The sequence below is a fragment of the Nycticebus coucang genome, chromosome 10 (genome assembly GCF_027406575.1).
Source record: "Nycticebus coucang isolate mNycCou1 chromosome 10, mNycCou1.pri, whole genome shotgun sequence".
Taxonomy (NCBI): domain Eukaryota; kingdom Metazoa; phylum Chordata; class Mammalia; order Primates; family Lorisidae; genus Nycticebus; species Nycticebus coucang.
Genome location: NC_069789.1, coordinates 104227246 through 104254962, shown reverse-complemented (window position 1 = coordinate 104254962; position 27717 = coordinate 104227246). Strand labels below are relative to the sequence as shown.

Here is a 27717-nt window from a genome sequence, read left to right as displayed (position 1 = left end):
GACTGAAGGAGAGAGGCATTCCAGTCAGCGGAACCCGCATGTGCAAGAGCAAGGAGGCGAGTTGGAGAAATTAAACTCGGTTCAGTTTTAGAGGAGTTTATAGCTCAACCAGGGAAAGGTAGGAAGAGTGCCAGAGGCCTCAGGCTGCGGAGCTGGGAGGGCTCTGGAGAGCTGTCACCTGCCGAGAAGCATTTTAGGCATAGGTCAGAGCCAGGTTTATATTTTAGAACGATCTCCCAATGCAGGTGAGAGGCAGTAAGGGCCTGAACTAATATAAAAGTAATTAAAACAATTGCGCAGAAAAAAAAATATATCTGACAGGCTTCCCCCATTTGATTTTTCTCCCTTTCCCCTTACCCGACATTGCTTTTAAGCAGCCAGGCAGCCAAGCTTATACCCTGGGTGAGAGATGTGAGAGGCCAGAAAGCAAAAGGCCCACACCTAAAGCCTTCAGAAGAACAGAAGAGACTCCAACTGAGACAAAAGGGCTTGGGGAAAGGAAGGTTTGAAGAGAGTGAGTGTTCCCTGAAGACTATAAGGGATTCCCCTTTCCTCTCACCAGCTGGGGGCTAGATCTTGGTGGCATCTAGTGATGAGGGTCCCATTCTCTGCCTCCTGGGAAGAACCGTAGGAGTACAGGACCCAGAGAAGGAACAGTCACACAGTGAACCAGGCAGGTATACCCTTAGACAGCTGTGCAGGAATTCCCTTGCCTAGCCAGAAAGGAAGTGCCTGCATGAGTTGTCCTTTTCTTCCGCTTGGTCCCTGGGCCTGAAAACACCAGATAGGAATGCCAGAAAAAGGTGTCAGTGGGCACCTTTGTAAATAGATGGTGGAGGACCAGATGGACCTCCCCTATCAGACTTGGCATCACATACCTTGCCCAACTTGGACTCCACCTTGGGACAAAGAAGGGGACAAACACCCAGACTGACTCACTTTGTTTCTACCATCCCAGTGGAAGGGCTTGAAACAGAAGCTGAGTAGAGGTGTATTTCTCCCATAGCAGAGTGATGGACTAACACACAATATCAATTGTATATTAAGTGCTTATTATATGTTGGTCATAGCATCATCTTAAAAGAAACCATCCTATTTAATCTCACAAATACAGATGAGAAATTGTGGCTTAGAAAGGTCATATGGCGGGCGGCGCCTGTGGCTCAAGGAGTGGGGTGCCGGTCCCATATGCCAGAGGTGGTGGGTTCAAACCTAGCCCCAGCCAAAAACCAAAAAAAAAAAAAAAAAAGAAAGGTCATATGGCAAAAAACTACTAAAGCCAAGAGTTAAACCCAGATAGTCCCACTCCAAGCTTTCGTTTTTAACCACTATGTACATGTACACCATCACCTCCAAGGCTGAGGCATGAGACGAGAGTACAGAAAAATACAGAAAGGCCACAGCTGCAGAAAAGAGTATACTGGGGAGTAATTTCAAAGGTAGAATCAATAGGCTAAGACTGACAGTGGAGAAAAAGGAGGAAAGAATGGGCTCCTTTGTTTCTAGTTTAAAGAGTTGTCCACTAAGGGACTGGCATGGTGGCTCACACCTGTAATCCTAGCACTCTGGGAGGCCCAGGCTGGTGTATTGCCTGAGCTCACAGGTTCAAGACCAGCCTGAGCAAGAGTGAGACTTCGTCTCTAAAAATAACCAAACATTGTGGTGTGCACCTGTAGTCCCAGCTACTTGGGAGGCTGAGACAAGAGAATTGCTTGAGCCCAAGAGTCTGAGGTTGCTGTGAGCTGTAATGCCGCAGCACTTTACCTAGGGCGACAAAGAGAGACTGTCTAAAAAAAAAAAAAATAGGCCATGCTGTAGCTCAGTGGGTAGGGTACCAGCCACATACACCAATGCAGGCAGATTTGAACCCGGCCCAGGCCTGCTAAACAACAATGACCACTGCAACAAAAAAATAGCCAGGTGTTATGATCCCAGCTACTTGGGAGGCTGAGGCAAGAGAATCTCTTAAGCCCAAGAGTTAGAGGTTGCTGTGAGCTGTGATGCCACAGGGCAACAACTGAAACTCCGTCTCAAAAATAAATAAATAAAAATAATAAAAATTTAAAAAAAAAGAGAATTGCTTAAGCCTAAGAGTTTAAGGTTGCTGTGAGCTGTGATGCCATAGCCCTCTACCAAGGGCAACAAGTAAGACTGTCTCAAAAAAAAAAACAAAAAATGGTTCCCTAAGAACACTGAGAACATGGGAGGAGAGCACTTGAGGAAATATGAGTTGCACTTGGGCAAGTTAAGTCTGCAGGTATATATTTATAAATTATTGCCTTGGCTTGGCACTTGTAGCTCAGTGGCTAGAGTGCCAGCCACATACACCGGAGCTGGTGGGTTTGAATCCAGCCCGGACCTGCCAAACAACAATGACAACTATAACCCAAAAATAGCTGGGTGTTGTGGCGGGCGCCCGTAGTCCCAGCTATTTGGGAGGCTAAGGCAAGAGAATTGCTTAAGCCCAAGAGTTTTGGGTTTTGTTTTGTTTTTTTTTTTTTTGTAGAGACAGAGTCTCACTTTACTGCCCTCAGTAGAGTGCCGTGGTATCACACAGCTCACAGCCTCCAGCTCTTGGGCTTATGTGATTCTCTTGCCTCAGCCTTCTGAGCAGCTGGGACTACAGGCGCCCACCACAACAGCTGGCTATTTTTTTGTTGCAGTTTGGCTGGGACTGGGCTTGAACCCACCACCCTCGGTATATGGGGCCGACACCCTACTCACTGAGCCACAGGCGCTGCCCTTGGGGGGGTTTTTTGAGACAGTCTCACTATGTCGCCCTCTGTAGAGTGCTGTGACGTCTCAGCTCACAGCAACCTCAAACTATAGGGCTCAAGCAATTCTCTTGCCTCAGCCTGCCAAGTAGCTGGGACTATCGGTGCCGGTCACAATGCCCGGCTATTTTTTGGTTGTAGTTGTCATTGTTGTTTGGCAGGCCTGGGCTGGGTTTGAACCTGCCAGCTCTGATATGTGTGGCTGGCGCCCTAACCACTGAGCTACAGGTGCTGAGCCAAAGCCAAAAATTTGAGGTTGCTGTGAGCTGTGACACTGCAGCACTCTACCCAGGGCGACAGCTGGAGACTCTGTGTCAAAAAAAAGAAAAAGTCTGCTTGGCAGCTAGGGTGCCAGCCAGATACACCTAGTCCGGGCCTGCCACACAACAATGACAACTACAACCAAAAAATAGGTGGGCATGTTGGCGGGCGCCTGTAGTCCCAGCTACTTGGGAGGCTGAGGCAAGAGAATTGCTTAAGCCCAGGAGTCTGAGATTGCTGTGAGCTGTGATGCCACAGCACTCTACCCAGGGTGACATAGTGAGACTCTGCCTCAAAAAAAAGAAAGAAATTATTCCCTTATCAATGGTGTTAAAATCAGAGGAGTGGATGAAATGTTCTTGAAAGGATATGTAAAGTAAGAAGAAATAGTAAGAAAGAGCAGAGTGAGTGGGATATAAGGATTTAAGAGATGGACAGATGGTCCAGCAAAGGAGATGGAAAAAAATTGTCAGAGAAAGCAAGGGTATTGTGCAACTGTCCCTTCTCTGGGTCCTATACTCCTATGGTTCTTCCCAGGAGGCAGAGAATGAGACAGTAGGTTATAGAAGCCAAGTGAGAAGAGAGACACAAGGATGTGATGGATACAGCAAAGAAATCAAACAAGAAAATGATTCAGAAATGATCACTGGATCTATCTCACCTTGGGAGCAGTTTCATTCCCTGCCCCCTCTCCACATTATCCTTTCTCCTTCACAGAAGTCTCCTGAGTGAAGGACAAACTGAGTTGCATATATGGCCCTGGCCAGGCTGTAGTAGCATCCTGAAGGCCCAGCCTGTGGGTAGAAGCTGCAGGCAGCTGGGAGAGCTTATCTTAGGCATGGGCACTGTTGGGGCTCAGGAGACAGCACCCCAAAATATGACTATACAAAACCAGAATGTGCCACCCCAAAATATACTCCTTGGTGTATTTTAAGCTGGTTATTCTGAGAAAGTGCAGACACAGGAGTAGCTCTGAAAAGCTGTCCTTTGGGAAAGACATTTAATTCTGTAAAGGAAATCTACATTAGTAAAGGATCTGTATCAGGAAGAAGGCTGCTCTGAGATAACTTTTGTTACTTTAGAGATTTTTTTTTTTTTTTGTAGAGACAGAGTCTCACTGTACTGCCCTCGGGTAGAGTGCCGTGGCGTCACCCGGCTCACAGCAACCTCCAGCTCCTGGGCTTACGCGATTCTCTTGCCTCAGCCTCCCGAGCAGCTGGGACTACAGGCGCCCGCCACAACGCCCGGCTATTTTTTTGTTGCAGTTCGGCCGGGGCTGGGTTTGAACCCGCCACCCTCGGCATATGGGGCCGGCGCCCTACTCACTGAGCCACAGGCGCCGCCACTTTAGAGATTTTTTTATCTACACAGCTTGCCTTTGTTCACCTTGCATTTCCTCCTCCACCTTAACATGTTGTCACTGCCCTGCAGAAGCCCCAAGCCCCTATTCTTCTCAGGTGCTATGGAAACTTCCAATCACCTGGCCCATCTTTGAGTCTCATGCTTTGTGAGACTCCCATGCATATGCATGTACAGTCTTGCTTCACATAACATCAGTGAGCAACTATCCCCACATAAGACAGTAGTCCCATGAGATTATAATAGAGCTAAAACATTCCTGTCATCTGCTGGTTGTAGCCATTACAACATCTGAGGGCAGCACATTGCTCATGCTTGTGGTGATGCTGGTCTAAACCACTGCACCACCAGTTGTGTGCAAGTGGGCAGCAGTGTCCTAGGTCACTTGCTGATTCACACAGAACAACCTCCAGTCCTGCAAGCTCCATTTATGGTAAATGCCTTATTCAAGTGTACCATTTTTAGTCTTTTATACTGTATTTTTACTGTGTCTTTTCTGTTTCAAAGTGTTTAAATACACAAATACTTATCATTGTGTTAAAGGGTTCAGTACAGCAACATGCCGTAGGGGTTTGTAGCCTGGAAACAATGGGTTATGCCACAGAGCCTGGGTGTGTAGTAGGCTACACCATCTAGGTTGTGTAAGTACAGTACTCTATGATGTTTGCACAACAATAAAACCACCTAACAGGGTGGCACCTGTGGCTCAAGGATAGGGTGCCGGCCCCATATACCAGAGGTGGCGGGTTCAAACCCGGCCTCAGCCAAAAAACAAAAACAAAAACAAAAAAACTGCAAACCCCTCCCAAAATAAATAAATAAAAAGACATGTTTGAACATGTTAAAAAAAAACACCTAACAACACATTTCTCAGAATGTATCTCTGTTGTTAAGCAAAGCATGACTGTAATTAAAATGGTTTTTCTACTGTCAATCTGTCCCATGTCAATTTAGTTTGTAATTCAAAGAACACAGAGGATAGAGGGAAGCCATTTTGTGCTCCCTCACAGTGCTGTCTGTCCAGCCAGCACCACCCTGCAGCTCCCAAGTGCAAGTGCACAGTGAAGGCTGCAGGTCAAAGGCAGTAAGCCAGTTACTTCCTCATCATTTTATCTCTGCCAAAGTTTTCTATACTCAAAAGAGGCCTTTCCCTAGGTAAATGAGGACATTTGCCTTCTGATGCAGGCCATCCTGGGTGAGTTGGGTCATTAGGTCCCCATTGTCCTGGGCCTGCTGTCTTCTCCTTAAGCAGAACATGTAGGTTGCAGATCAGTGGATCTGGGAAGAGGAGTCCAGGGGCAAGGGGCTTTTCTGATCTCCAGGCCTTTCCTGACCATCAATCTTTCACCCTGTTCCCAGATATGAGATGTGGTATATAACAGAGGGTGTGTAGGCGGCGCCTGTGGCTCAGTGAGTAGGGCGCTGGCCCCATATGCCGCGGGTGGCGGGTTCAAACCCAGCCCCGGCCAAACTGCAACAAAAAAAATAGCCGAGGGCGGCGCCTGTGGCTCAGTGAGTAGGGCGCCAGCCCCATATGCTGAGGGTGGCGAGTTCAAACCCAGCCCCCGCCAAACTGCAACAATAACAAAAAAAAAAAAAAAAAATAGCCGGCGTTGTGGCGGGCGCCTGTAGTCCCAGCTGCTCGGAGGCAGAGGCAAGAGAATCGCGTAAGCCCAAGAGTTAGAGGTTGCTGTGAGCTGTGTGACGCCACGGCACTCTACTGAGGGCGGTACAATGAGACTCTGTCTCTACAAAAAAAGAAAAAAAAAAAAAATAGCCGGGCGTTATGGTGGGCGCCTGTAGTCCCAGCTGCTCGGGAGGCTGAGGCAAGAGAATCGCATAAGCCCAAGAGTTAGAGGTTGCTGTGAGCCGTGTGACGCCACGGCACTCTACCCGAGGGCGGTACAGTGAGACTCTGTGTCTACAAAAAAAAAAAAAAAAAGAGAAGGTGTGTTGGTGGGGGGAGCGTTCACTTCCTGGACAGCCTAAGCCCCATTAAAGGTTGTAGTCACAGTGCAGTGGAAGGGGCCCTGAGATAATTACCTTGAACTTATTTATTTATTTTTTTTTTGTAGAGACAGAGTCTCACTGTTCCGCCCTCAGTAGACTGCCGTGGCATCGCATGGCTCACAGCAACCTCTAACTCTTGGGCTTACGCGATTCTCTTGCCTCAGCCTCCCGAGCAGCTGGGACTACAGGCGCCCGCCACAACGCCCAGCTATTTTTTTGTTGCAGTTTGGCCGGGGCTGGGTTTGAGCCTGCCACCCTCGGCATATGGGGCCGGCGCCCTACTCACTGAGCCACAGGCGCCGCCCCTGAACTTATTTTTTTTTAAAGCTTTTTTAAATTTCATGCTTTTATTTTTTATGTTATTATTATTATTATTTGCAGTTTTTGGCCAGGGCTGGGCTTGAACCGGCCACCTCTGGCTTATGGGACCTGCGCCCCACTCCTCTGAGCCACAGGCACCACCCCAAATAATTACCTTGAATCAGAAAACCTGGGGTCTATACTAGCACTCTGCAAGGCCAAGGTGGATGAATTGATTGAACTCATGGGTTCTAGACCAACCTGAGCAAAGGCGAGACCCTGTCTCTACTAAAAGAAAAGGGTGGTAGCTGTGGCTCTCTTATATACCACATCTCAGCCTGTGGCTCAGTGAGTAGGGCGCCAATCCCATATACTGAGCATGCAGGGTTCAAACCCGGCCCTGGCCAAAATGCAACAAAAACCCCTAAAAATAGAAAAACTGAGGCAAGGGGATTGCTTGAGCCCAAGTGGAAGTGCTGTGAGCTATGACACCATGGCACTCTACCCAGGGCAACAGCTTGAGACTGTCTCAAAAAAAAAAAAAAGAAAACCTGAGGTCTAACCCCAGCTACATGACAGCTCTGTCACCTTAGGCAAGACACACCTGCTTTCTAAGCCTTTGTCCCTTCCTTTGTGAAACAGAGGGATGAGATAGATCATCTCTGAGGGCATAGTAATGACCAGCCCCATGATGGTTTGATTTATTCCTTGAAGCAAGGGACCTGAGGGGCTGTGTCTGCAGGGGGTGGGTCAGCAGAGGAGGAAAGGCAATGGAACTCAGGTGTCTGTTCTCAAGTACCATCAGGATTCTGCACTCGGATAGGGCCTTTGAGGTGTCACTCAAAGAATTCCCTAGGAATGGGAGGCTGGCACCCAGTTGTCTAGTAACCCTGGGCGTTGTGAGCTGGGGGAGCTAGGGGAGCTAGGGGAGGTAACCCAAGCTAGAGGGGCCATTCTGTTCCAGAGGCCAGCTGCCGAGAGGACGAAGGAGGTAAGGCATCTTGCAGCAGTGGCGGGGCAACCCCAGAGTGGGAGTAGTTAGGACTGGGGTGAGATGGTGGTATGTGGTTAGGGCCTTGAAAAGGTAGGATTTCTGGGTATTCTTAGAAGCTGGGGAGACTTTCTTTAAAAAGAGAATGGACTGCCTCTGCCTGCCCCTCCTAAAAAAGGAAAAAGAAGAAGAAAAGGGGAGGAGCGAGAGTCCTGGGTCTTTTCTATTCCTTTTCCTATCTCCTGGGAGAAGAGTCCATGAAAAACCTTTGCCTTTCAAGGGGAAAGATACTAACAGGATGTACACACTGGGATGATGACGTATCTGAGTTTAAGGGGCCTCTTGAGACCAGAGCAGGATATTGGGGGACTAGAATCGGCCAGCAAACAGAAAGATGGGACAACGGGAAGAGGCTGCCCTTGAGACAGGGGAAGGGCAATAAAGGGAGACACAGACTCCTGCTCTCCTGGAGGTTGGCTCCTGGCCAGTCCTGTAGCCTACTCAGCTCTGGGCCAGGGCCCAGGGCCCAGGGTGGCTCCTGGCATGGAGCAGGTGGAGCATGTGCGGAGCCGGCCTGCCCTGCCGCCGAGGCTAGAGCAGGATCACCTGGACTATGGGTCAGTGTATGCAGCTACACAGCGTGAAGGAGGATGGAGCAGAGGCCCTGTGTGTGCTGTTTCCTCGTTCACTTAGTTGTTCACTTAGTTGTGCACATTTAATTGTGGTGAACGTGTGTAACATAAAGTCTACCATGTCAGCCATGTTGAAGAGCACGGCTGAGTGGCATTAAGTGCACTCACATTGCTGTGTAGCCACCCATCTCAGAACATTCCCCTATCCTTCAGTGGACATTTACTGAGAGTCTGCCTATGCCAGACCCTTCAGGCTACTTTCAGGGAAGAAGGACAAGAAAGTCAGCAATCCTGACCGGTGTGTTAATACCATAAAAGACACAGGCATGGGGGTGGTGTGGCCACAGAAGCACCCGCTGGCTGCTGGTTGACAAGGGGCTTTCTGAAGGGAGCTGCTGCTGGATCTGAGTCTCGAAGGAGGATCGAGAATTAGTCAGGATGTTGCAGTGAGAGTTGATGCAGGGTCAGAGGGGTACCTGAAGCAGAGAGAGATGGCAGAGAGAAATCCTAGAAACTTGAGAGGCACACCAGGGCAAGGGCAGAGCTAAATTGCCCTAAAGGGACCTTGCTCAAGGCTGACTTATGACCCCTCTGTTCCCCACTGTCAGTCCTATGTCTTCTTGCAACCCTGAGGATGTCCCCCAGGAGCCTGAGCCCTCAATCTTCAAGAAGAAAAAGAAGAAAAGAAGGTGGCTGCAGCAAGAGGCCAGCATTGAAGCCCTCACCAGGGCTGGCCATGGGGCCCTACAGGCTGGCCAGAACCATGAGGCCTTGACCAGCTTCCAGAGGGCCTTCCTTTTGGCCTCTGAGACCCCACAGACCAGGAACACCCCTGTGCTCCGGGCCTGTGCCTTCAACCTGGGGGCTGCTTATGTGGAGACTGGGGACCCAGCCAGAGGCCTTGAGCTGCTCTTGCGAGCCCAGCCTGAAGGGAAGGCACAGGGCAGGCATCATGGTGACCAGTGTTTCAATGTAGCTTTGGCCTACCATGCCCTCGGTGACCTGCCTCAAGCTTTGGCCTGGTACCACAAGGCCCTGGGCCACTACCAGCCACAGGGGGACCAAGGGGAAGCCCAGGCAAAAATGGGAGCCTGCTACCAGGCTCTGGGACAGCCTGAGCTAGCAGCCCACTGCCTGCAGGAAGCAAGCCAGGCCTATGCCCAAGCAAGGCAGCCCCAGGCTGCAGCCCTGGCACTGGGGGCTGCAGCAGGGTGTATGCTAAAGAGTGGGCGGCACCGGGCAAGTGAAGTTGTGCAAGTGCTGGAGGAGAGCCGGAGGCTCGCTGGAAGGAGCGCTGAGCAGGGACTGTTGGGTGAGACTGCGCAGGAGAGGTGTGGGATCTAGGAAGACAGTCTAGTGGTACTCTAAGGGCTGGGAAAGGGTGGGGAGCCTGGAGGAGAGAGGGATAGGGGCTGAACTAGTACAGCCTCAGTTGCATCTGATCTGGCTACCAGTGACCCTGGCTTGCCCTCTAGGGCACCTCTATAATGACCTAGGCCTGGGCTACTCCCAGCTCCAGCTGTTCCCACTGGCCGTGGAGGCCTTCCTGCAGGCGCTGCCCCTGTGCCAGGGACCTGGAGAGCAGGCCACAGTGCTGAGAAACCTTGGAATGGCCCACAACGCCCTCGGCAACTATCAGGAAGCTCGGGAGTTTCACCAGAGGGCTGCTAACCTACATGGTGGGTGCCAGGGGCTGTGGAACAGGACTTGGGGCCAAAAGATTAAGGGGCATTCCATCAAGCCCCAAAGCTTAAGGATTGTTGTATTTCTAGAACCAGTTATGGGACCTGGAAGCCCGGCACAGGGGAGTAAGAGCCAGGAGTATAGTAGATGCGAGGGCCAGACAGGACAGAGGTTTGTGGGCCCAGATGCTGAGGCCTGGGGGTTGGAGGCAGCCATGGGCAGGGGGGAGGGTACTGGCCAGGAGACGAGACCTGTAGTGCAGCCCAGTCCCTCCTCTGTTTGTGTGATACTCAGCGAATCACCTTTGCTCTCAGAGCTTCCATTTCTATATGTATATAAACAGGGATGATAATACTGCCCTGCCTACCTCACAGGGTTGTTGCCTGACTCAGACCAGTCAGGTGGAGGCATTCAGGCCAGTGCTCAGGATGAGGAGAGGCTGGGTATGGAGAGTTCAGGCCTCTGTATCCATATGGAGGTGTAAGGAGGCTGGGCACTAGGGCTGTGAGAACCACGCCTTGTTGCTGGGGGCGGGTTCTGTCTGTTCTGTCCGTTCTGTCCGCAGGCTCGGTGGGGCAGCGATGGGAGCAGGGCCGGAGCTTTGGCAGCCTGGCATTTGCATTGAGCCAGCTGGAGGACCACACAGCTGCCAGGGACAACTACCTGCATGCCCTGCAAGCTGCCCGGGACACTGGTAAGGGTGAGGGGTAGCACGTGGCTTTGGTGGGGGGGATGTCCAAAGGCTGAGGTTCCTTGGGGCTGGTGGGGAGGCAGATGGGGGAACTGAGGGTGGGGAGTACCTCTGCGGGGTGGGTTAGTGGGGTAGGGAGCTGTGAGAGCACCTTTGAGGCTGTCTTCCTCAGGGGACATGAAGGGGCAGTGGCAGGCCTGTGAGGGGCTGGGGGCTGCTGCCGCCAGACTGGGGCAGTATGACCAGGCCTTGAAGTACTATAAGGAAGCGCTGGCCCAGTGTCAGGTGAGACCCCTATCCTGGAATCCACCTCTTCCCTGTTGCTGCTCCTCCAGGAAGCCCTCCTGTCTTCAGTCCTTGTATTCTCCCAGCCACTCATGCACTTACCAAACACACATTAGACTTCAGAGTGGTAGGCCCGGGGGTACAGTTGTGAGAGAAAGTCAGTCTTTGTCCACAATTCTAGGCTGACAGTGGCAGGACCCTGCTAAAGGCTTGGGGATGGGTTAGAAAAGAGGGGAGAGAAATCTCTTTTCCCTGCTCCTTTTTTCTGTTTCCTTTTTCCCCAACCTTTAAGGACCACAAAGTCAAGTCTTCCCCCATTTCCCTATTATCCACCTTCTCTCCAGAAGGAGCCAGATTCTGTGCGAGAACGGCTGGTGGCCAAGCTGGCAGATGCCATGAGGACCCACTTGGGCCAGGTAGGACTGGTCCAGTCTCATACCCTAGTGAGATGACACCTGAGACAAGGAGATAGGGGTGGAGAAAGGTTGCCCAGAGAGGGAGTCGGTGGTAGGTAGAGGCAATGTTCTAGAGATGCTGCGCTTGACAGCCCAACTGTGTTCATCTTCCCTGAGCCTGCCTATGGGATATATATAATTTTCCAAGGAGTGGACAGATGGGTGGGGGGTCATGGCATGTTTCCAACACAAGGGCTGTTTCAGGGCTTTGACTGGGTGGTAACAAGCCTGTTGGGTAAAGGCCAAGGGGTGTCGTCAAGAATCCTAAGCCCAGGGGGGAGGAAGGGCGGAGGGTGGGTGATTGGTGGGATTACACCTACGGTGCATCTTACAAGGGAACATGTGAAACTTAGTGGGTGTAGAATATAGATGTCTTAGTGCAATAGCTGAGAGAATGCCAGGAAGGCTATGTTGACCAGTGTGATGAGAATATGTCAAATGGTCTGTGGAACCAGTGTATGGTGCCCCATGATCGCATTGGTGTACACAGCTATGATTTAATAATAATAATAATAATAATAATAAAGAAAAAAAAAGAATCCGAAGCCCTGGTGGTGCTTAGGATGCCATATGCACCAGAGCTGACGGGTTCGAATCTGGCCTGGGCCTGCCAAACAATGACGACTAAACCAAAAAAATAGCCAGACATTGCAGTGGGTACCTGTAGTCCCAGCTACTTGAGAGGCTGAGGCAAGAGAATCGCTTAAGCCCAGGAGTTTGAGGTTGCTGTGAGCTGTGATGCCTCAGCACTCTACCCAGGGCGATAGCTTGAGGCTCTCTCTCTCAAAAAAAAAAAAAAGAATCCTGGTGGGGTGCAGTGGCTCACACCTGTAATGCCAGCACTTTTGAGAGGCCAAGGCAGGAGGATAGCTTAAGGCCAGGAGTTTGAGACCAGCCTGAGCAACACAGTGAGACGGACATTGTCCATACAAAAAAATTGTGGTAGGCGGCGCCTGTGGCTCAAAGGGGTAGGGCGCCGGTCCCATATGCCGAAGGTGGTGGGTTCAAACCCAGCCCTGGCCAAAAAGAAAAAAAAAAAAAAAAAAAATTGTGGTGGAATGCACCTATAGTGCTAGCCAGGAGGCTGAGGCAGGAGGATCCCCTGAGCCCAGGAGATTGAGATTACAGTGACCTGTGATCAGGCCACTGCACTCCGGCCTGGGTGACAGAAGGTGACCCTGTCTCAAAAAAATTAAAAACAAAATAAGATTCTAAACCCCATGGATGAGGAGGTAGAAAGTTTTAAGTCCTTGGCTACAGTTCCTCCAAGTGGCCACAAGATGGGGGTAACGCTCCCAGGAAGTCCTTGGCTCCATCTCCAGGGACATTTCTCTGTGGACCTGCACCAAGTACCTCCTTCCCCAGCGCGGCCTCACTCTGTCTCTACCTTTGGGTCTTTCTCCGTAGTTCGTTGTCTCTTCAGCGGCCTTTGTCCCATTTGGAGACACCCTCAGAAAGCCTCTTTCCACCCCAGGAATCGAAATTATACTTTAATGTTTATTATGTGTATTTAATAAGCTTTATGCCTTCTCATTTTAAAGATTAGGACACCATATTTAAATTAGCTTGGTACAAGTAGAGGACTGAAATGGAGGTCAGAAGACCCAGGCCCCATCCAAAGTCAGCTACTAACTTTCTGTGTCTTGGCCCCATGCGGCTCCCGACAGGACTGGAGTCGGGACCGAACTGATTGTCAGGTTCTGGTCGAGTGTGAGAGTCCATAAGAATTAGCTTGAGACTCTGTCTCTACAAAAAAAAAAAAAAAAAGAATTAGCTTGAGAGTTACCAAGTGGAACCGTAACAGAACAAGGGGCTTCACCCTGAAAGTTTATTCTCAGAGACAAAAGACACACTTCGGTTGTCACTGTCAATTAAATCCACCTCTCTGGGGCCGTCGTGCTTCGACTGCTGCTTTCCTCAAACCCATTCTTCTCAATGCCCTTCATTCCCAGGCCGTGGCTCCAGAAAGGTCCCAGACTCCGGGCAGAGTCTGCCGCGTGGCGGAGACGCCAACCTGGGCGCAACCAGGCACAGCAGAAGCCCTACTCGGGTGAGGGGGCGGGGCCACATGGGTGGGCGTGGCTTTGTGGAGGCTTGGGAGGGGCTCCCTCGTGGTCTGGGCCTCTGGGCAGGGAGGCGGGGCCCTTGCTGGATGCCCAGGGGAGGAGGGCTCCTGGGTCTGCTCTGCCCGTCGTGCTTGTCCCTTGCCCCTGCAGGTCTACTAGGGGGTGGGAAATCGGAGACCTGGAGGCGAACCGCGAGGATAAAAGAAAGGAGAGGTCAACGAATGTTCTCATGACTTCTAGACCTGGGAGACTGCAGTGTGAGTTGATGTGGGCTGTCCCTGGCCACGCCACCTCTCCTCACACGGGTTGTACTCTCCTCTAGCCCTTCTTGCTCCCCTCATCACTTGTCCCCCCTTCTGCTTCGTTTCTCCCCATCCAGACCTGACCCCGAAGCCTGGCACTGCGCTCACCACCCTGAACCAGCTCTCCAGTATCCTAACTCCCAAAATAGCCCTCCCCCTGCCCATTCTCTCCCCATCCTCTAACCCTTTTAATTTCTTTCTTTTTTTTTTTTTTTGAGACCGAGCCTCAAGCTGTCGCCTTGGGTGGAGTGCTGTGGCATCACAGCTCACAGCAACCTCCAACTCCTGGGTTCAAGCGAGTCTCCTGCCTCCACCTCCCAAGTAGCTGGGACTACAGGCCCCCTGCACAATGCCTGGCTATTTTTTGGTTGCAGCCATCATTGTTTGGCCGGCTGGGCTGGATTTGAACCCACCAGCTCAGGTGTATGTGTCTGGAGCCTTAGCCGCTTGAGCCACAGGCACCGAGCCCCTTTTTATTTTTTATTTTTATTTTATTTTTTATTGAACAGAGTCTCATTTACCCTCAGTAGAGTACTGTGATATCATGGCTCACAGCAACCTCAAACTCTAGGGTTCAAGTGATTCTCTTGCCTCAGCCTCCCTAGTAGCTGGAGCTACAGGCACCCACCACAAACTGGCTGTTTTCTTTTGTTTAGCAGGCCCTGGCCAGGTTTGAACCCACCAGCCCCAGAGCATGTGGCCAGCGCCCTGACCACTGAGCTATGGGTGCCTCCTTAACCATTTTTAGAATCAGGTCTTCCTGCCTGCTCTTATGCTTTCTTCTTTTTTTTTTTTTTTTGTTTTTTGGCCGGGGCTAGGTTTGAACCCGCCACCCCCGGCATATGGGACCGGCGCCCTACTCCTTGAGCCACAGGCACTGCCCTCTTATGCTTTCTGAACTTCTAAAACTTTGCATCTTAAAGCATCAACGTTTGTTGAAAGCCAGCTATGTGCCCAGTACCAGCTGGGTGCTTTTCTTTTTTTTTTTTTTGCAGTTTTTGGCCAGGGCTGGGCTCGAACCCGCCACCTTTGGCATATGGGGCCAGCGCCCTACTCCTTTGAGCCACAGGTGCTGCCCACCAGCTGGGTGCTTTTCTTCTCCAGCTCCCTGATCATTGGTCTCGCCCCAAAAGGCTGGCAGCTGTGGAGGGGAGTTCCTTGCTACTTGTTGAGCTGACTTGGATTTACTTGAATTTTCTGTGTGTTTTCTTGCAGGCACCATGAATCATGCCACCATCTAGCTTCTAGTTGGCCAATGTTTACTAAGCACCTGCCCTGTAAAGGGACAGTACTGTATACACACACTGTGTGCAGTGACCCCTGCATCCTGACCCCACCCCCACCCCAGTTCTTCTCCCAGAGCTTTCTCTTTCCTGCTGTGATGAATGTCTGTTTCTCTGTGTCCAGGTCCAGGACCCACAGCCCATCTTCCATTTGGAGGTCCAGGCCCTCCCAGCAGGGAGTACCCTGGCATCCTGCTATCTGATGGCTCCCAAGCCAACAGGTGGGTCCCTGGGGAAGGGAGGAGGCTTGGAGAATGGCAAGGAAAGTAGAAGATGTGGCTTGGGATGATTTTAGTGGAAAGTGACCCCTGTTAGAGAAAGTGGTGGCCTAGTTAGTGCTTGGGATACAGGGCCCTGAGTCTCTTTGTCTTTGCCCTTTAGCAATCTGAACAACCCTCACCCAGCTCTGGAGGCCAGTGGTATCCCCTACCTCCTGCATGGCCTGACCACAGGCCTCAGAGAAAAGGACAGTCCTGCAAAATGGGGGAACATGAAACTTAAGCCTCCTGCCTCCTGCTCTGGAGGCCACCAGCAGAGGTAAGGGCCAGAGAGGGCATGGGGAAGCTGGAGGCAGGACAGGCAAGCCCCTCCCAACCTCCACTGCGGGCCCCTTCCTGCTTCCTTCAGGTTGCCCAGAGGGCACAGGGAGACCCTCAGCAGGAGCTTGCAGCGGAGACCCACAGAATCTGGCTTCTGCACAGTCATGTGACCTCCCCACTACTGGCTACAGCCTTCACCTCTGCAGAAGCTGCCCACCTGCACACTAGGAGTTTCAGGGGACTTAGCCTCTTCCCAGTTGCTCAACCCCGATGGACACGGAGCATAACACAGCCAGCCAGTGATCCTGAGGAGACTAGCCAGGGCTTTGTAGTCTCTGCTCTGAGAGGTTCTGTTTGCTCCTCTTGGGGATTTTGGACTTAACCGATTTAAAAAACAATGGTGAATTTTACCTTTTTCCCTAGAGCCAAACCTTATGATTGCTAAGGCCCTTATAATTCTAAAAATTATGACTTCTTGGTCAAGTGGCTTTGGAGTCACCAACTCTCTAGTCCTGAATTCTCTCATATGGGAAGTAGGGATGTAACTTTACAGAAGTTACATGATACTAGATGCACCTACTTCCTCCATGAAGTAGAGGGGATGCTGGGCATAGGTGCAGGCCCACAACCTGTCAGACAACTGCTGCCCCAGCCCAGCAACAACAGTAATGTTGGGTTTACTGAGCATTTAGTGCCTGCCCTACACCACTCTTAGTGATTCGCAAGTGTTTTCTCCTTTAATCCTCACAGATTTATGAGATGCTGTTTTTATCCCCTTTCACAGATGAGGTTAAATAGAGCATAAAGCTAGCCGGGCGTTGTGGCGGGCGCCTGTAGTCCCAGCTACTCAGGAGGCTGAGGCAAGAGAATCGCTTAAGCCCAGGAGTTGGAGGTTGCTGTGAGCTGTGTGAGGCCACGGCACTCTACCGAGGGCCATAAAGTGAGACTCTGTCTCTACAAAAAAAAAAAAAAAAAAAAAATAGAGCATAAAGCATAAATAGTTTGAATTCCCAGATTACACAACTAGTATGTGGAGAAGTTGGGATTCAAACCCAAGCACTGAGTACCTTCTAGAATGCTGTGGAGTTCACTCCCCCAGCTAAGGCATGGTTTACCCAGAGTTAGTTGCAAAGAGTGTTTATGCTGGTTGTGATACTTAATTTGTTATTTAATTAAATATTATATATGTTGGTCAGCAAAGTGAAAACAAGCATTGTTTCTATGAAAACTAAGTTGGATGCTTAGAAGACTAAGGTGAGTCATTTGCAAAAGCTGCTGTATACTATGCTGAAATAGAAGTAAAAAGGGGGGTGGCGCCTGTGGCTCAGTGAGTAGGGCACCGGCCCCATATGCTGAGGGTGGCGGGTTCAAACCCAGCCCCTGCCAAACTGCAACAAAAAAATAGCCAGGCGTTGTGGCGGGCGCCTGTAGTCCCAGCTGCCTGGGAGGCTGAGGCAAGATAATTGCATAAGCCCAAGAGTTAGAGGTTGCTGTGAGCCGTGTGACGTCATGGCACTCTACCTGAGGGCGGTACAGTGAGACTCTGTCTCTACCAAAAAAAAAAAAAAGAAGTGAAAAGGGGAAAAAGTTGTAGAATTAGATGTAAGCAGGAGATTATTACAACTTTGGAGAAAATCATAAAAATTTAAATAAATTCTGCATGCAGATTGATTCAAATGTGGTGTTGTTTTACCTTAAGGAAGCAAACTGCATGTGATAGATACCTAACTACTGAGGTTTATGTAAGAAGGATGGAAAACTTCAGTCATTGGCCCCCTCCTCAAAGAAAAGACCTTAGCCTCACTATGACAGATAGAAAATGTATTGTTTCTGGTAGCGCCTGTGGCTCAATGGGTAGGAGCCAGCCCCATATACCAAGGATGGCGGGTTCGAACCCAGCCCTGGCCAGCTAAAACAGCAGTGGTAACTGCAACAAAAATAGCCAGGTATTGTGGTGGGCGCCTGTAGTCCCAGCTACCCAGGAGGCTAAGGCAAGAGTATCACTTAAGGCCAAGAGTTGGAGGTTGCTGTGAGCCGTGACACCACGGCACTCTACCCAGGGCGACAGAATGAAACTTTGTCTGGGGGCGGGGGGGGGGGGGGAAGAAAATGTATTGTTTAATTTTAAGTTGAAATAATCCACTCCTGATAATGTCAGATAAGAGAGTATAGGGGAGGCAAAACTTTATCCTTAAGTTAACGTAGAACAGACTAACAGGAGAAAAGTGGACAGATTTACTTAATATACACAGGAGTTCTCCTAAGGAAATGAAGACCCAAAGAAGTGGCAAAACCTAAATATTTTACACTAGGTTCAGCAAAGAGGCAACTGTAGAAAAGCAACTTAAATATATAGAGGCTAAAGGAAGGTAAGTTATTATTATTTTTTTAAGTTAAGAGTTATTTTAACAAGTTTGTGCAGAATTCTTTCAGCCTCCACTCCTGTCTGGTGATAAGAATACTGCTTTCCTTCTAGTAGAAGGAGGGCATCTTCCATGTTAGAATTTTATTTCTTGCTTTCAGGAAGAAGGGGGAGGTTAGAGTACCCTTCATGTACCTATTGTTTTTCAAGTGCCTTTAGCTAAGTCATCTTTATGCCAAAGTGGCCTATTTTGAGGTGGCATATTCTGCCACTATCTTCAAGGGTTTCTACTGTACTGTACAGTGAGATTTTGAAGATTCATTAAAAGACTGTATTTAGGACGGCACCTGTGGCTCAGTGAGTAGGGCACCAACCCCATATACTGAGGGTGGCAGGTTCGAACCCGGCCCCGGTCAAACTGCAACAAAAAATAGCTGGGCATTGTGGTAGGCACCTATAATCCAACCTACTCGGAAGGCTTAGGCAAGAGAATCACCTAAGCCCAAGAGCTGGAGGTTGCTGTGAGGTGTGACGCCATGGCACTCTACCAAGGGTGACAAAGTGAGACTCTGTAAAAAAATAAAAATGAGGGCGGCGCCTGTGGCTCAGTGAGCAGGGCGCTGGCCCCATATACCGAGGGTGGCGGGTTCAAACCTGGCCCTGCCAAACTGCAACAAAAAAAAGTAGCTGGGCGTTGTGGCGGGCGCCTGTAGTCCCAGCTACTCGGGAGGCTGAGGCAGGAGAATCACCTAGGCCCAGGAGTTGGAGGTTGCTGTGAGCTGTGTGACGCCATGGCACTCTACCAAGGGCGATAAAGTGAAACTCTGTCTCTACCAAAAAATTAAAAAAATAAATAAATAAAAATGAAAAAGACTGTATTTATAGAGGACCCACAGTATGCTGGGCATGGTAGGTTCTAGGAGTTGATAATCTTCCTCATCTAAACACAGTGTATTGTCTTGTCAGGAGTTCAAGATATCTTGATTAGGCAGCACATGGGTTCAGCTATGACAAAGGCCAATATAACATTACTTTTAAATAGAACTTTCCTTCTTATTTAAGTAGCCTAGGGTTGATACAGTGGCTCCATGGAGCTAGGGACCTAGATAGGATGCTATGCCATTGTTAGTTGAAATTTCTGTCTAACAGTCTTACAAAGTGGTTGCTTCAGCTCCAGCATGATTCCTTCATTCCAGCCAGTAAGAAGAAAAGAAGAAATGGGGGGGAAACTTTTTTTAAGATTATGATTATAACCTGGGAATTGCACATATCATTTCAGCTTATACCCCTTTGGTCACAATGTAGTTATATGGCTATGCCTAGCTGCTGGAAGGGAGGGTGGAAAATCTAGTGTTTAGCTGGGCAGCCATGTGGCCAAGTAAAACTTAGGTGATCTGTTGCCAAAAGAAGAAAGGAGAATGGATTTTGAGGGACAAGAAGCAATGTCTGCCATACATAACTACTGCTGTTGGGTCAGGCCAACCCCATATCAACCATCACTGGCTCTACCATTTAATAGCTACTATAATATCTTAGGAAAATTACTTTTCTCTGCTACTCAATTTTCTCATCTATAACAGGATAAAAATACATAATTGGGGGCGGTGCCTGTGGCTCAGTGGGTAGGGCGCCAGCCCCATATATGGAGGGTGGCAGGTTTGAACCTGGCCCTGGCCAAATTGCAACAAAAAATAGCTGGGCATTGTGGCAGGTGCCTGTAGTCCCAGCTACTTGGGAAGCTAAGGCAAGAGAATCGCCTAAGCCCAGGAGTTGGAGGTTGCTGTGAGCTGTGACACCATTGCACTCTACTAAGGACGATAAAGTGAGACTCTGTCTCTAAAAAAAAAAAAAAAAAAAAATACATCATTGGGTTGACAGGACTAAATTTGAGAATATATGTAAAGCATCTGGAACACAGTAGGTGCTCAATCCATGTGTCCTACCTGAGTCAGTTTCCAAAGCATTTCCCAAAGTCTGAATGGCAGGAACAAGAGGGACTAGATCTTGGGTGCTAGCTTTCTGGTCTGTTTGTTTTACATTTCCCACTTGGTTGTTGTATAAATTCTGGGTGTATGTAGTGGGATTTTTTTTTTTTTCTTGCAGTTTTTGGCTGGGGCTGGGTTTGAACCCGCCACCTCTGGGATATGGGGCCGGTGCTCTACTCCTTTGAGCCACAAGCGCCATCCCATAGTGGGGTATTTTGTGTCATGTTATAGTCATATCTCATCAGAATGAAGTAAGCGGTGACAGCCCTTTATGTACATCATATTTCTGCATTTGGTGAGGCAGTTCAGGACAGAACAATGCTTGAGTGCAGATTCTAGGTCAGGCTGCTGGGATCTCAGCTCCACTGACAGCTGTCACTGTTATCATTGGACATGTCATTCAACATCCTTGAACCTCATGTTTCTCATCTTAAAATGGGAATGATAATAGGGTTGCTGTGAAAATGAAACGATTCATGTTAGTACTCGACACACATAAATGTTCAAAAGTGTTATCTATGTCACAGAAACATGCCTCACATTGTTTTAGAAATGAATTTTCAGAATCACTAAATTTAAATCCTCAAACAGACCTGAAGGGAGTCTTTATTTATTTTTTTGTTTTTGAGACAGAGTCTTAAGCTGCTGCCCTGGGTAGAGTGCCATGGTGTTACAGCTCATAGCATTCTCAAATTCTTGGGCTCAAGTGATTCTCTTGCCTCAGCCTCCCAAGTAGCTGGGACTACAGGTGCCTGCCACAAAGCCATTTTTTTTTTTTTGTTGCAATTGTCATTGTTGTTTTAGCTGGCCCGGGCCAGGTTCAAACCTGCTAGCCTTGGTGTATGTGGCCAAGGCCCTACCCACAGAGCTATGGGTGCCACCACTGAAGGGAGTCTTATGCAATATGTGAAAGCAAAGCCACTTCCATACTAAAGTTAGAAAATAAAGTGAAATAGGTCTTGGATACCTATAGATGTGTATGTTACAATTTAGATGATAAACTTAATTTTACACCACAAGTCTGACAAACTCAATTTTCCACAACAAACACGTAAAAAGAGCATAGCTGGAGGCGAAAGGTACATCCCATAAGATAAGAGATGATAAATCTCTTATAATTAAAAAAAAGAGTACCAGGCTCGGTGCCTGTAGCTCAGTAAGTAGGGTGCTGGCCACATACACAAAGCTGACTGGTTTGAGCCCGGCCCAGGCCTGCTAAACAACAATGACAATTACAACCACCCCCCACCCCCAAAATAGCTGGGCATTGTGGCAGGCACCTGTAGTCCCAGCTACTCAGGAGGCTGAGGCAAGAGAATTGCTTAAGACCAAGAGTTTGAGGTTGCTGTGAGCTGTGCCACCACAACTCTACCAAACGTGACATAGTGAGACTCTGTCTCAAAAAAAAGGAAGTATCAGAGGCTGGAGGACGTGGCTCACATCTATAATCCTAGCACTCTGGGCAGCCTAGGCAGGTGGATTGCTTGAGCTCATGAGTTCCAGACCAGCCTGAGCAAAATTGAGACCCCATTTCTACTAAAAAAATAGAAAAACTGAGGCTCAGTGCTCATAGCACAGTGGTTACACCGCCAGCCACATACACCAAGGGTTCAAACCTGGCCTGGGCCAGCTAAACAACAATGACAACTGCAACAAAAAATAGCCAGGCATTGTGGCGGCACCTGTAGTCCCAGCTACTTGGGAGGCTGAGGCCAAGAGAATTGCTTAAGCTTAAGAGTTGGAGGTTGCTGTGAGTTGTGATGCCATAGTACTTCACCAAGGGTGACCTAGTGAGACTCTGTGGCTCAGTGAGTAGGGCACCGGCCCCATATGCTGAGGGTGGCGGGTTCAAACCCAGCCTCGGCCAAACTGCAACAAAAAAATACCCGGGCGTTGTGGCGGGCACCTGTAGTCCCAGCTGCTTGGGAGGCTGAGGCAAGAGAATCGCGTAAGCCCAAGAGTTAGAGGTTGCTGTGAGCCGTGTGACGCCACAGCATTCTACCTGAGGACGGTACAGTGAGACTCTGTCTCTACAAAAAAAAAAAAAAAAAAAGAAAAGAAAAGGGCGGTGCCTGTGGCTCAAAGGAGTAGGGCACCAGTCCCATATGCTGGAGGTGGCAAGTTCAAACCCAGCCCCAGCCAAAAACTGCAAAAAAAAAAAAAAAAAGAGTAGTTTAAAGCAGGAAAGATTCTTGCCTGGAAGAACTAGCCAGGAATTCATTTCATGGTACAGAGTAAGAATTTAGCATAAAAAGAAGACCTTTACTTCACCTGTGTCTCATCTTGGGCTGTCATAACAAAATAGCATAGACTGTGTGTTTAAACAGAAATTTATTTTATTACAGTTCTGGAGACTGGAATTCTGATATCAGAGTGTTAGCAAGGTGGGAGTTCCGATAACAAGGGTGAAGAGGAGAGGAGTTCGGAATACTGACACTAACCCTATGGGACCAAGGCCTAGCTCTCAACTAATCCTAATCTTCTCCCGAAGTTTTCATCTCCAAATACTATCACATTTGAGGTTACAGCTTCAACATATGAATTTGGGAGAGGACACAAGCATTCCATTTATAACGATCTGGATAAATATCTTAATGGCAACTGGTTATTCCTCAACCTTTTCCCTTAACCATGCAACACAATGTTTCCATTATCAGAAGTACTTGAGTAAAATTTATTCTTCCTTTCAAGATTTCTGGTGAAACATTATTGTGACCTGGAGCCTATGGTATCAATTATTATTATTATTTTTGAGACAGTCTCCCCACTTGGTAGAGTGCTCTGGTGTCATAGCTCACAGCAACCTCAAACTCTTGGGCTCAAATGATCCTCTTGCCTCAGCCTCCAGAGTAGCTGGGACTACAGGCGCTGGCCACAACACCCGGCTATTTTTAGAGATGGGGGGGTCTTGCTCTTGCTCAGGCTGGTCTGGAACCTGTGAGCTTAGGCAATCCACTTGCCTCTGCCTCCCAGAGTGTTAGGATTACAGGCGTGAGCCAGCGCGCCCAGCCAATTGTTATTTTTATGACTGGTCTTGTTCTGTCCACGCTGGAGTTCAGTGGTAGGATCATAATTCACTGTAACCTCAAACTCCTGGGCTCAAGCAATTTTTCCGCCTCCCAAGAAGCTGGGTGGAACTATAGGGGCATGCTAACAAGCTACGCTAGAGTTTATTTTTATTTTTGTGGAGACAGGGTCTTGCTACGTTGCCAAGGCTTCAATTACATTTTTAACTGTAGATAACCTACTTTAAGGTTTATAATTTTGTATTTCTATAGCAATTATCTTGGTAAGGGGGGACAAGTATGATTATAGAAGTCCGGCGTGATAACAAGCAGAAGTAGGGGAGCTAATGTAGTGGGGAGAAGTCCTAAGATACCTATAACGCTCAGTAGCGTAAATAACAACGAGCTTAATACCAAGCCCTCTGCGACGGTTTAGTATGCTGTCTTATGAAGTGACTCAGATTCCCTGTCGTACAAAAGAGAAGCAGACAGCAGAAATGTCCACGTTCACTCTGCTAGTACGGTAAGAGGTAGGGCAGGGGTCCGGGCTGTTGTCTGAACGCTATAAAACCATAAATTATTAAACTATCAAAGGGCAGGTGGGAGCAAAGCAATTCGGTACCTTTGGAAATACGTGGCATCCCTATATGCTTTCGAGAAGAGCGGGGGTCTAGATTGGAGCGGAGGCGCACAGGAGATCAGCCAAGATAATGAGTTTCCCGACACCCCCTCGCGCGGCGTCAGAGCCCGGGTGCCGCGGGAACCGCTTCCGGAACGCGCGTGCCGGCACCGCCTCTCCGGGGCGGGGCGGGCGCCGCGCAGACGCCAGGCCAGGCGGGCGGGCTGGGGGCGCGCTCCCCTTGAGGTGCATGTCGCAGCTCAGAGCGCTGCTGGGGCTGGGGCTGCTGGTTGCAGGCTCGCGGCTGCCGCGAATTGGAAGCCAGGCCGGCACCTGCCGCTCAGGTCGCGCCTGGTGGGGACCGCAGCGGCTGAGCTCGGGTGGCCACGGGAGCTCAGAGGTCATGGCGAGCCCAGCGGTGAAGTACCTGAGGTATGCTAGGCTCCGGCCTGGCCCGTGGGCGGGCCTCGGGTGGCCTGTCCGCCTCCCGGGGACCGATCTCGGGCGACAGCACTGCCCCTGCTGCAGAGTGCCTGAGGGCTGGGACTCAGTCTAAGGGTCTCCCTCAGCCAGGAGGAGGCCCAAGCCGTGGACGAGGAGCTATTTAACGAGTACCAGTTCAGCGTGGACCAACTTATGGAGCTGGCTGGGCTGAGCTGTGCCACAGCCATTGCTAAGGTCAGTGGCATAACTCCTGGCCTTTGGGGGGAGTCACTGCCCAAGTGTCCATGCTTAGGCATACAGGATAGCCCTGTTACTGCCCTGAACCTGAGTCCCCTTGACCCCACCTCCAGGCATATCCCCCCACGTCCATGTCCAGGAGCACCCCTACTGTTCTGGTCATCTGTGGCCCAGGGAATAACGGAGGAGACGGCCTGGTCTGTGCCCGACACCTCAAGCTCTTTGTGAGTATTTGGGGGAGGGTCGGGGGGCGTGAAGGTTCTGGGAAGAAAGGGGTTGAATCAACCACTTTCTTCCTAGGGCTACGAGCCAACCATTTATTACCCTAAAAGGCCCAACAAATCACTCTTTACTGCACTGGTGACTCAATGCCAGAAAATGGACATCCCTTTCCTCAGTGAAATGCCCTCAGAGGTAGGTGGCTCCATTTCTATACCCTTCTGTTCAGTACCCACTGCCTGTACTCTGCTCTTCCTCCATGTTTCCAGGCTGAGCTCACTGTAGTGCTGGACACAGGAGTGCCTAGAAAGATGGTACTTAAATAGAAGGCGTGGAAGAGCCTTCTCCTTTGTATGGTGGGCTCCATGAATCCCCCAACCCACCATTTCTAAAGCTCCCTTTCTCCATCTTCCCTGGTCACTCCTCTGTAGTCAGATGCTCCTCCTCTAGCATGTGGTAAACACATGATCTGCCCTCTCAGGGGCTGGAGTGACTGTTTTCACCCTAAACACATGCATGGATTTAGGAGTGGAACATTTGAGATTGCGGGGGGAGGTCTCACTCACCCTGGTAGAGTGCCATGGCATCATCATAGCTCACAGCAATCTCAGACTCTTGGGCTCAAGTGATCCTCTTGCTTCAGCCTCCTGAGTAGCTGGGACTACATTGTGCCCTCCACAATGCCAGCTAGTTTTTCTATTTTTAGTAGAGATGGGGTCTCACCTTTGCTCAGCTGGTCTCGAACTCCTGAGCTCAGGCAATCCACCAGCCTTGACCTCCCAGAGTGCTGAGATTACAGGCATGAGCCATGGTGCCTGGCCTGAGAAGTTTTTTTCTTTCTTTCTTTCTTTTTTTTGGTAGAGACAGAGTTTCACTTTATTGCCCTTGGTAGAGCACTGTGGCGTCACACAGCTCACAGCAACCTCCAACTCCTGGGCTTAGTAGATTCTCTTGCCTCAGCCTCCCGAGTAGCTGAGACTACAGGCGCCCGCCACAGCAACAACACCCGGCTATTTTTTTGTTGCAGTTTGGCCAGGGCTGGGTTTGAACCTGCCACCCTCAGTATATGGGGCCAGCGCCCTACCCACTGAGCCACAGGCACCACCCTAGAACCTTTCTTAACCTGTGCTACAGATGAAAGATTCTGAGATACAGAGAAGCGATTTACCCAAAATCACAGAATTGGCTCTGCATCTGTGGCTCAAGCAGCTAAGGTGCCAGCAACATACACCTGAGCTGGCGGGTTCGAATCCAGCCTGGGCCTGCCAAACAACGATGGCTGCAACCAAAAAACAGCCAGGCGTTGTGGCAGGTCTCTGTAGTCCCAGCTACTTGGGAGGCCCAGGAGTTGGAGGTTGCTGTGAGCTGTGACGCCATGACACTCTACCCAGGGCGACAGCTTGAGGCTCTGTCTCAAAAAAAAAAAGTCACAGAATTGGATCATGGCAGAGCTGAGGCTAGAACTCGGCCCTCCTGACCTCCAATCTCAGGCTGTACCACACTGAAGGCCCTCCCACCCCCAATTAGGCAGAGAACAGAAAATTTGTCTTAGGCCTCATGTGGTGGCTTGCACCTGTAATCCTAGCACTCTGGGAGGCTCAGGCAGGTGGTTTGCTTGAGTTCACGAGTTTGAGCAAAAGCAAGACCCCCATCTCTACTAAAAAATAGAAAAAACGAGGCAAGAGGATCTCTTGAGCTCAAGCTGGAGGTTGCTCTGAGCTATAACACCATGGCACTCTACTCAGGGCAACAGCTTGAGACTGTCTCAAAAAGAAAAAAAAAAAAAAAGAGGTAAGAGGATTGCTTGAGCCCAAAAGTCGGAGGTTGCTGTGAGCTATGACGCCATGGCACTCTACCGAGGGTGACAGCCTGAGATTATGTCTCAAAAAGGAAAATGTACCTGGACTCTGCTTGGCCTCAATCAGTAACCAACTCACACCTCTAGGCCTCAGGATGCTCTCTGAGAGATAGTTACATTTGTGCTTCTATGAATGGTTTGTACATACAAAGGATAGTCCTCCCCAGGTAAGGCTTTTTGTACACATGCTGGCTGAGACATCTTTTCCTTTTTCTGCCCCACCACAGCCCATGATGATTGATGAGCTGTATGAGCTGGTGGTGGATGCCATCTTTGGCTTCAGCTTCAAAGGTGATGTTCGGGAGCCATTCCGCAGCATCCTGTCTGTCTTGAATGGACTCAGTGTGCCCATTGCCAGCATTGACATTCCTTCAGGTGCTGGGGCCCAGAAGGTTGGGGATGATGGGGGCCCTACCTGTGTCTTGAGGGCTGGTACCTAGGAGTCCTGATTCTCTTTTAAAAAAAAAACCTTTAAAAACTATGTTGCCCTTGGTAGAGTGCCTGGCATCACCGCTCACAGCAACCTCCAACTCTTGGGCTTAAGCAATTCTCCTGCCTCAGCCTTCCAAGAAGCTGGGACTATAGGCGCCCGCCACAATGCCTGGCTATTTTGTTGTTTGCAGGCCCAGGCCAGGTTTGAACCCACCAGCCCTGGTGTATGTGGCTTGGCACCCTAGTCACTGAGCTACAGGCACCAAACCTGGCTTTTTTTTTTTTTGTAATTGTCATTGTTTAAAAGGCCCAGGCCGGGTTTGGACCTGCCAGTCTAGGTGCATGTGGCCAGCATCCTAACCACTGAGCACGAGCACCAAGCTAGAATCCTTATTCTTGAGCCACAGCTTAGACCATGTCTGAAATAATGAATGTAGAGGGGCAGAACATAGATTTCTATATCCCACGGGCCAGGGAGCAGAGTTCAGGAGCCCCTTTACATGTTGGCCCTATGAAGAGACTAGAGCCCAATGGTATATGAACCTCATAGGATGGGAGTTGGGGAGACTGAGAGGACCTCCCACTTTTTTAGCTTTAGCGTAATGCAAGGTTTGGAAGAGGACATCTATCTTTGTGCTCTTTATACCACTCTCTTTTTCAGGATGGGATGTGGAGAAAGGAAACTCTGGAGGGATCCAGCCGGACATGCTCATCTCCCTGACGGCACCTAAAAAATCTGCAACCCAGTTTACTGGTCGCTATCATTACCTGGGAGGCCGTTTTGTGCCACCTGCTTTGGAAAAGAAGTACCAGCTGAACCTGCCAGTCTACCCTGACACTGAGTGTGTGTATCGTTTGCAGTGAAGGTGGTGGGTGGGCATTCTTCCCAATAAAGACTTAGTGTTTCTCTCCCATAACAGTGGAG

General features: G+C 49.7%; 2 protein-coding genes and 1 long non-coding RNA gene across 5 annotated transcripts; 2 read left to right on the top strand and 1 right to left on the bottom strand.

The window, feature by feature from the left end:
• The first annotated feature begins 8939 nt into the window (after positions 1–8939).
• On the top strand, positions 8940–16605 carry TTC24 (tetratricopeptide repeat domain 24). Its single transcript, XM_053605820.1, is given in 12 exon segments — positions 8940–9639; positions 9803–10006; positions 10576–10704; positions 10874–10986; positions 11331–11402; positions 13394–13491; positions 13658–13764; positions 15010–15036; positions 15039–15122; positions 15217–15313; positions 15474–15629; positions 15720–16605. Coding segments are annotated over 12 exon segments (1869 nt in total). The 3' UTR covers positions 15802–16605.
• On the bottom strand, positions 12919–23705 carry LOC128596238 (uncharacterized). The gene is made up of 2 exons (XR_008383095.1): positions 23606–23705; positions 12919–13187 (listed from the first exon to the last, which is right to left on the bottom strand). It is a non-coding gene; the product is annotated as an uncharacterized LOC128596238 (long non-coding RNA).
• On the top strand, positions 23401–27714 carry NAXE (NAD(P)HX epimerase). Of its 3 annotated transcripts, none has more exons than XM_053605837.1 (6): positions 23401–23506; positions 24172–24280; positions 24397–24507; positions 24584–24697; positions 26588–26735; positions 27454–27714. In XM_053605837.1, exons 1-6 carry the CDS (start codon positions 23421–23423, stop codon positions 27654–27656), a joined length of 771 nt encoding a protein of 256 aa, XP_053461812.1. In that variant the 5' UTR covers positions 23401–23420; the 3' UTR covers positions 27657–27714. The 3 variants fall into 3 exon arrangements, with proteins under 3 accessions (XP_053461812.1, XP_053461810.1, XP_053461811.1); XM_053605835.1 differs by lacking the exon at positions 23401–23506 and adding an exon at positions 23679–24034; XM_053605836.1 differs by lacking the exons at positions 23401–23506; positions 24584–24697 and adding an exon at positions 23679–24034.
• The last annotated feature ends 3 nt before the right edge of the window (positions 27715–27717 follow it).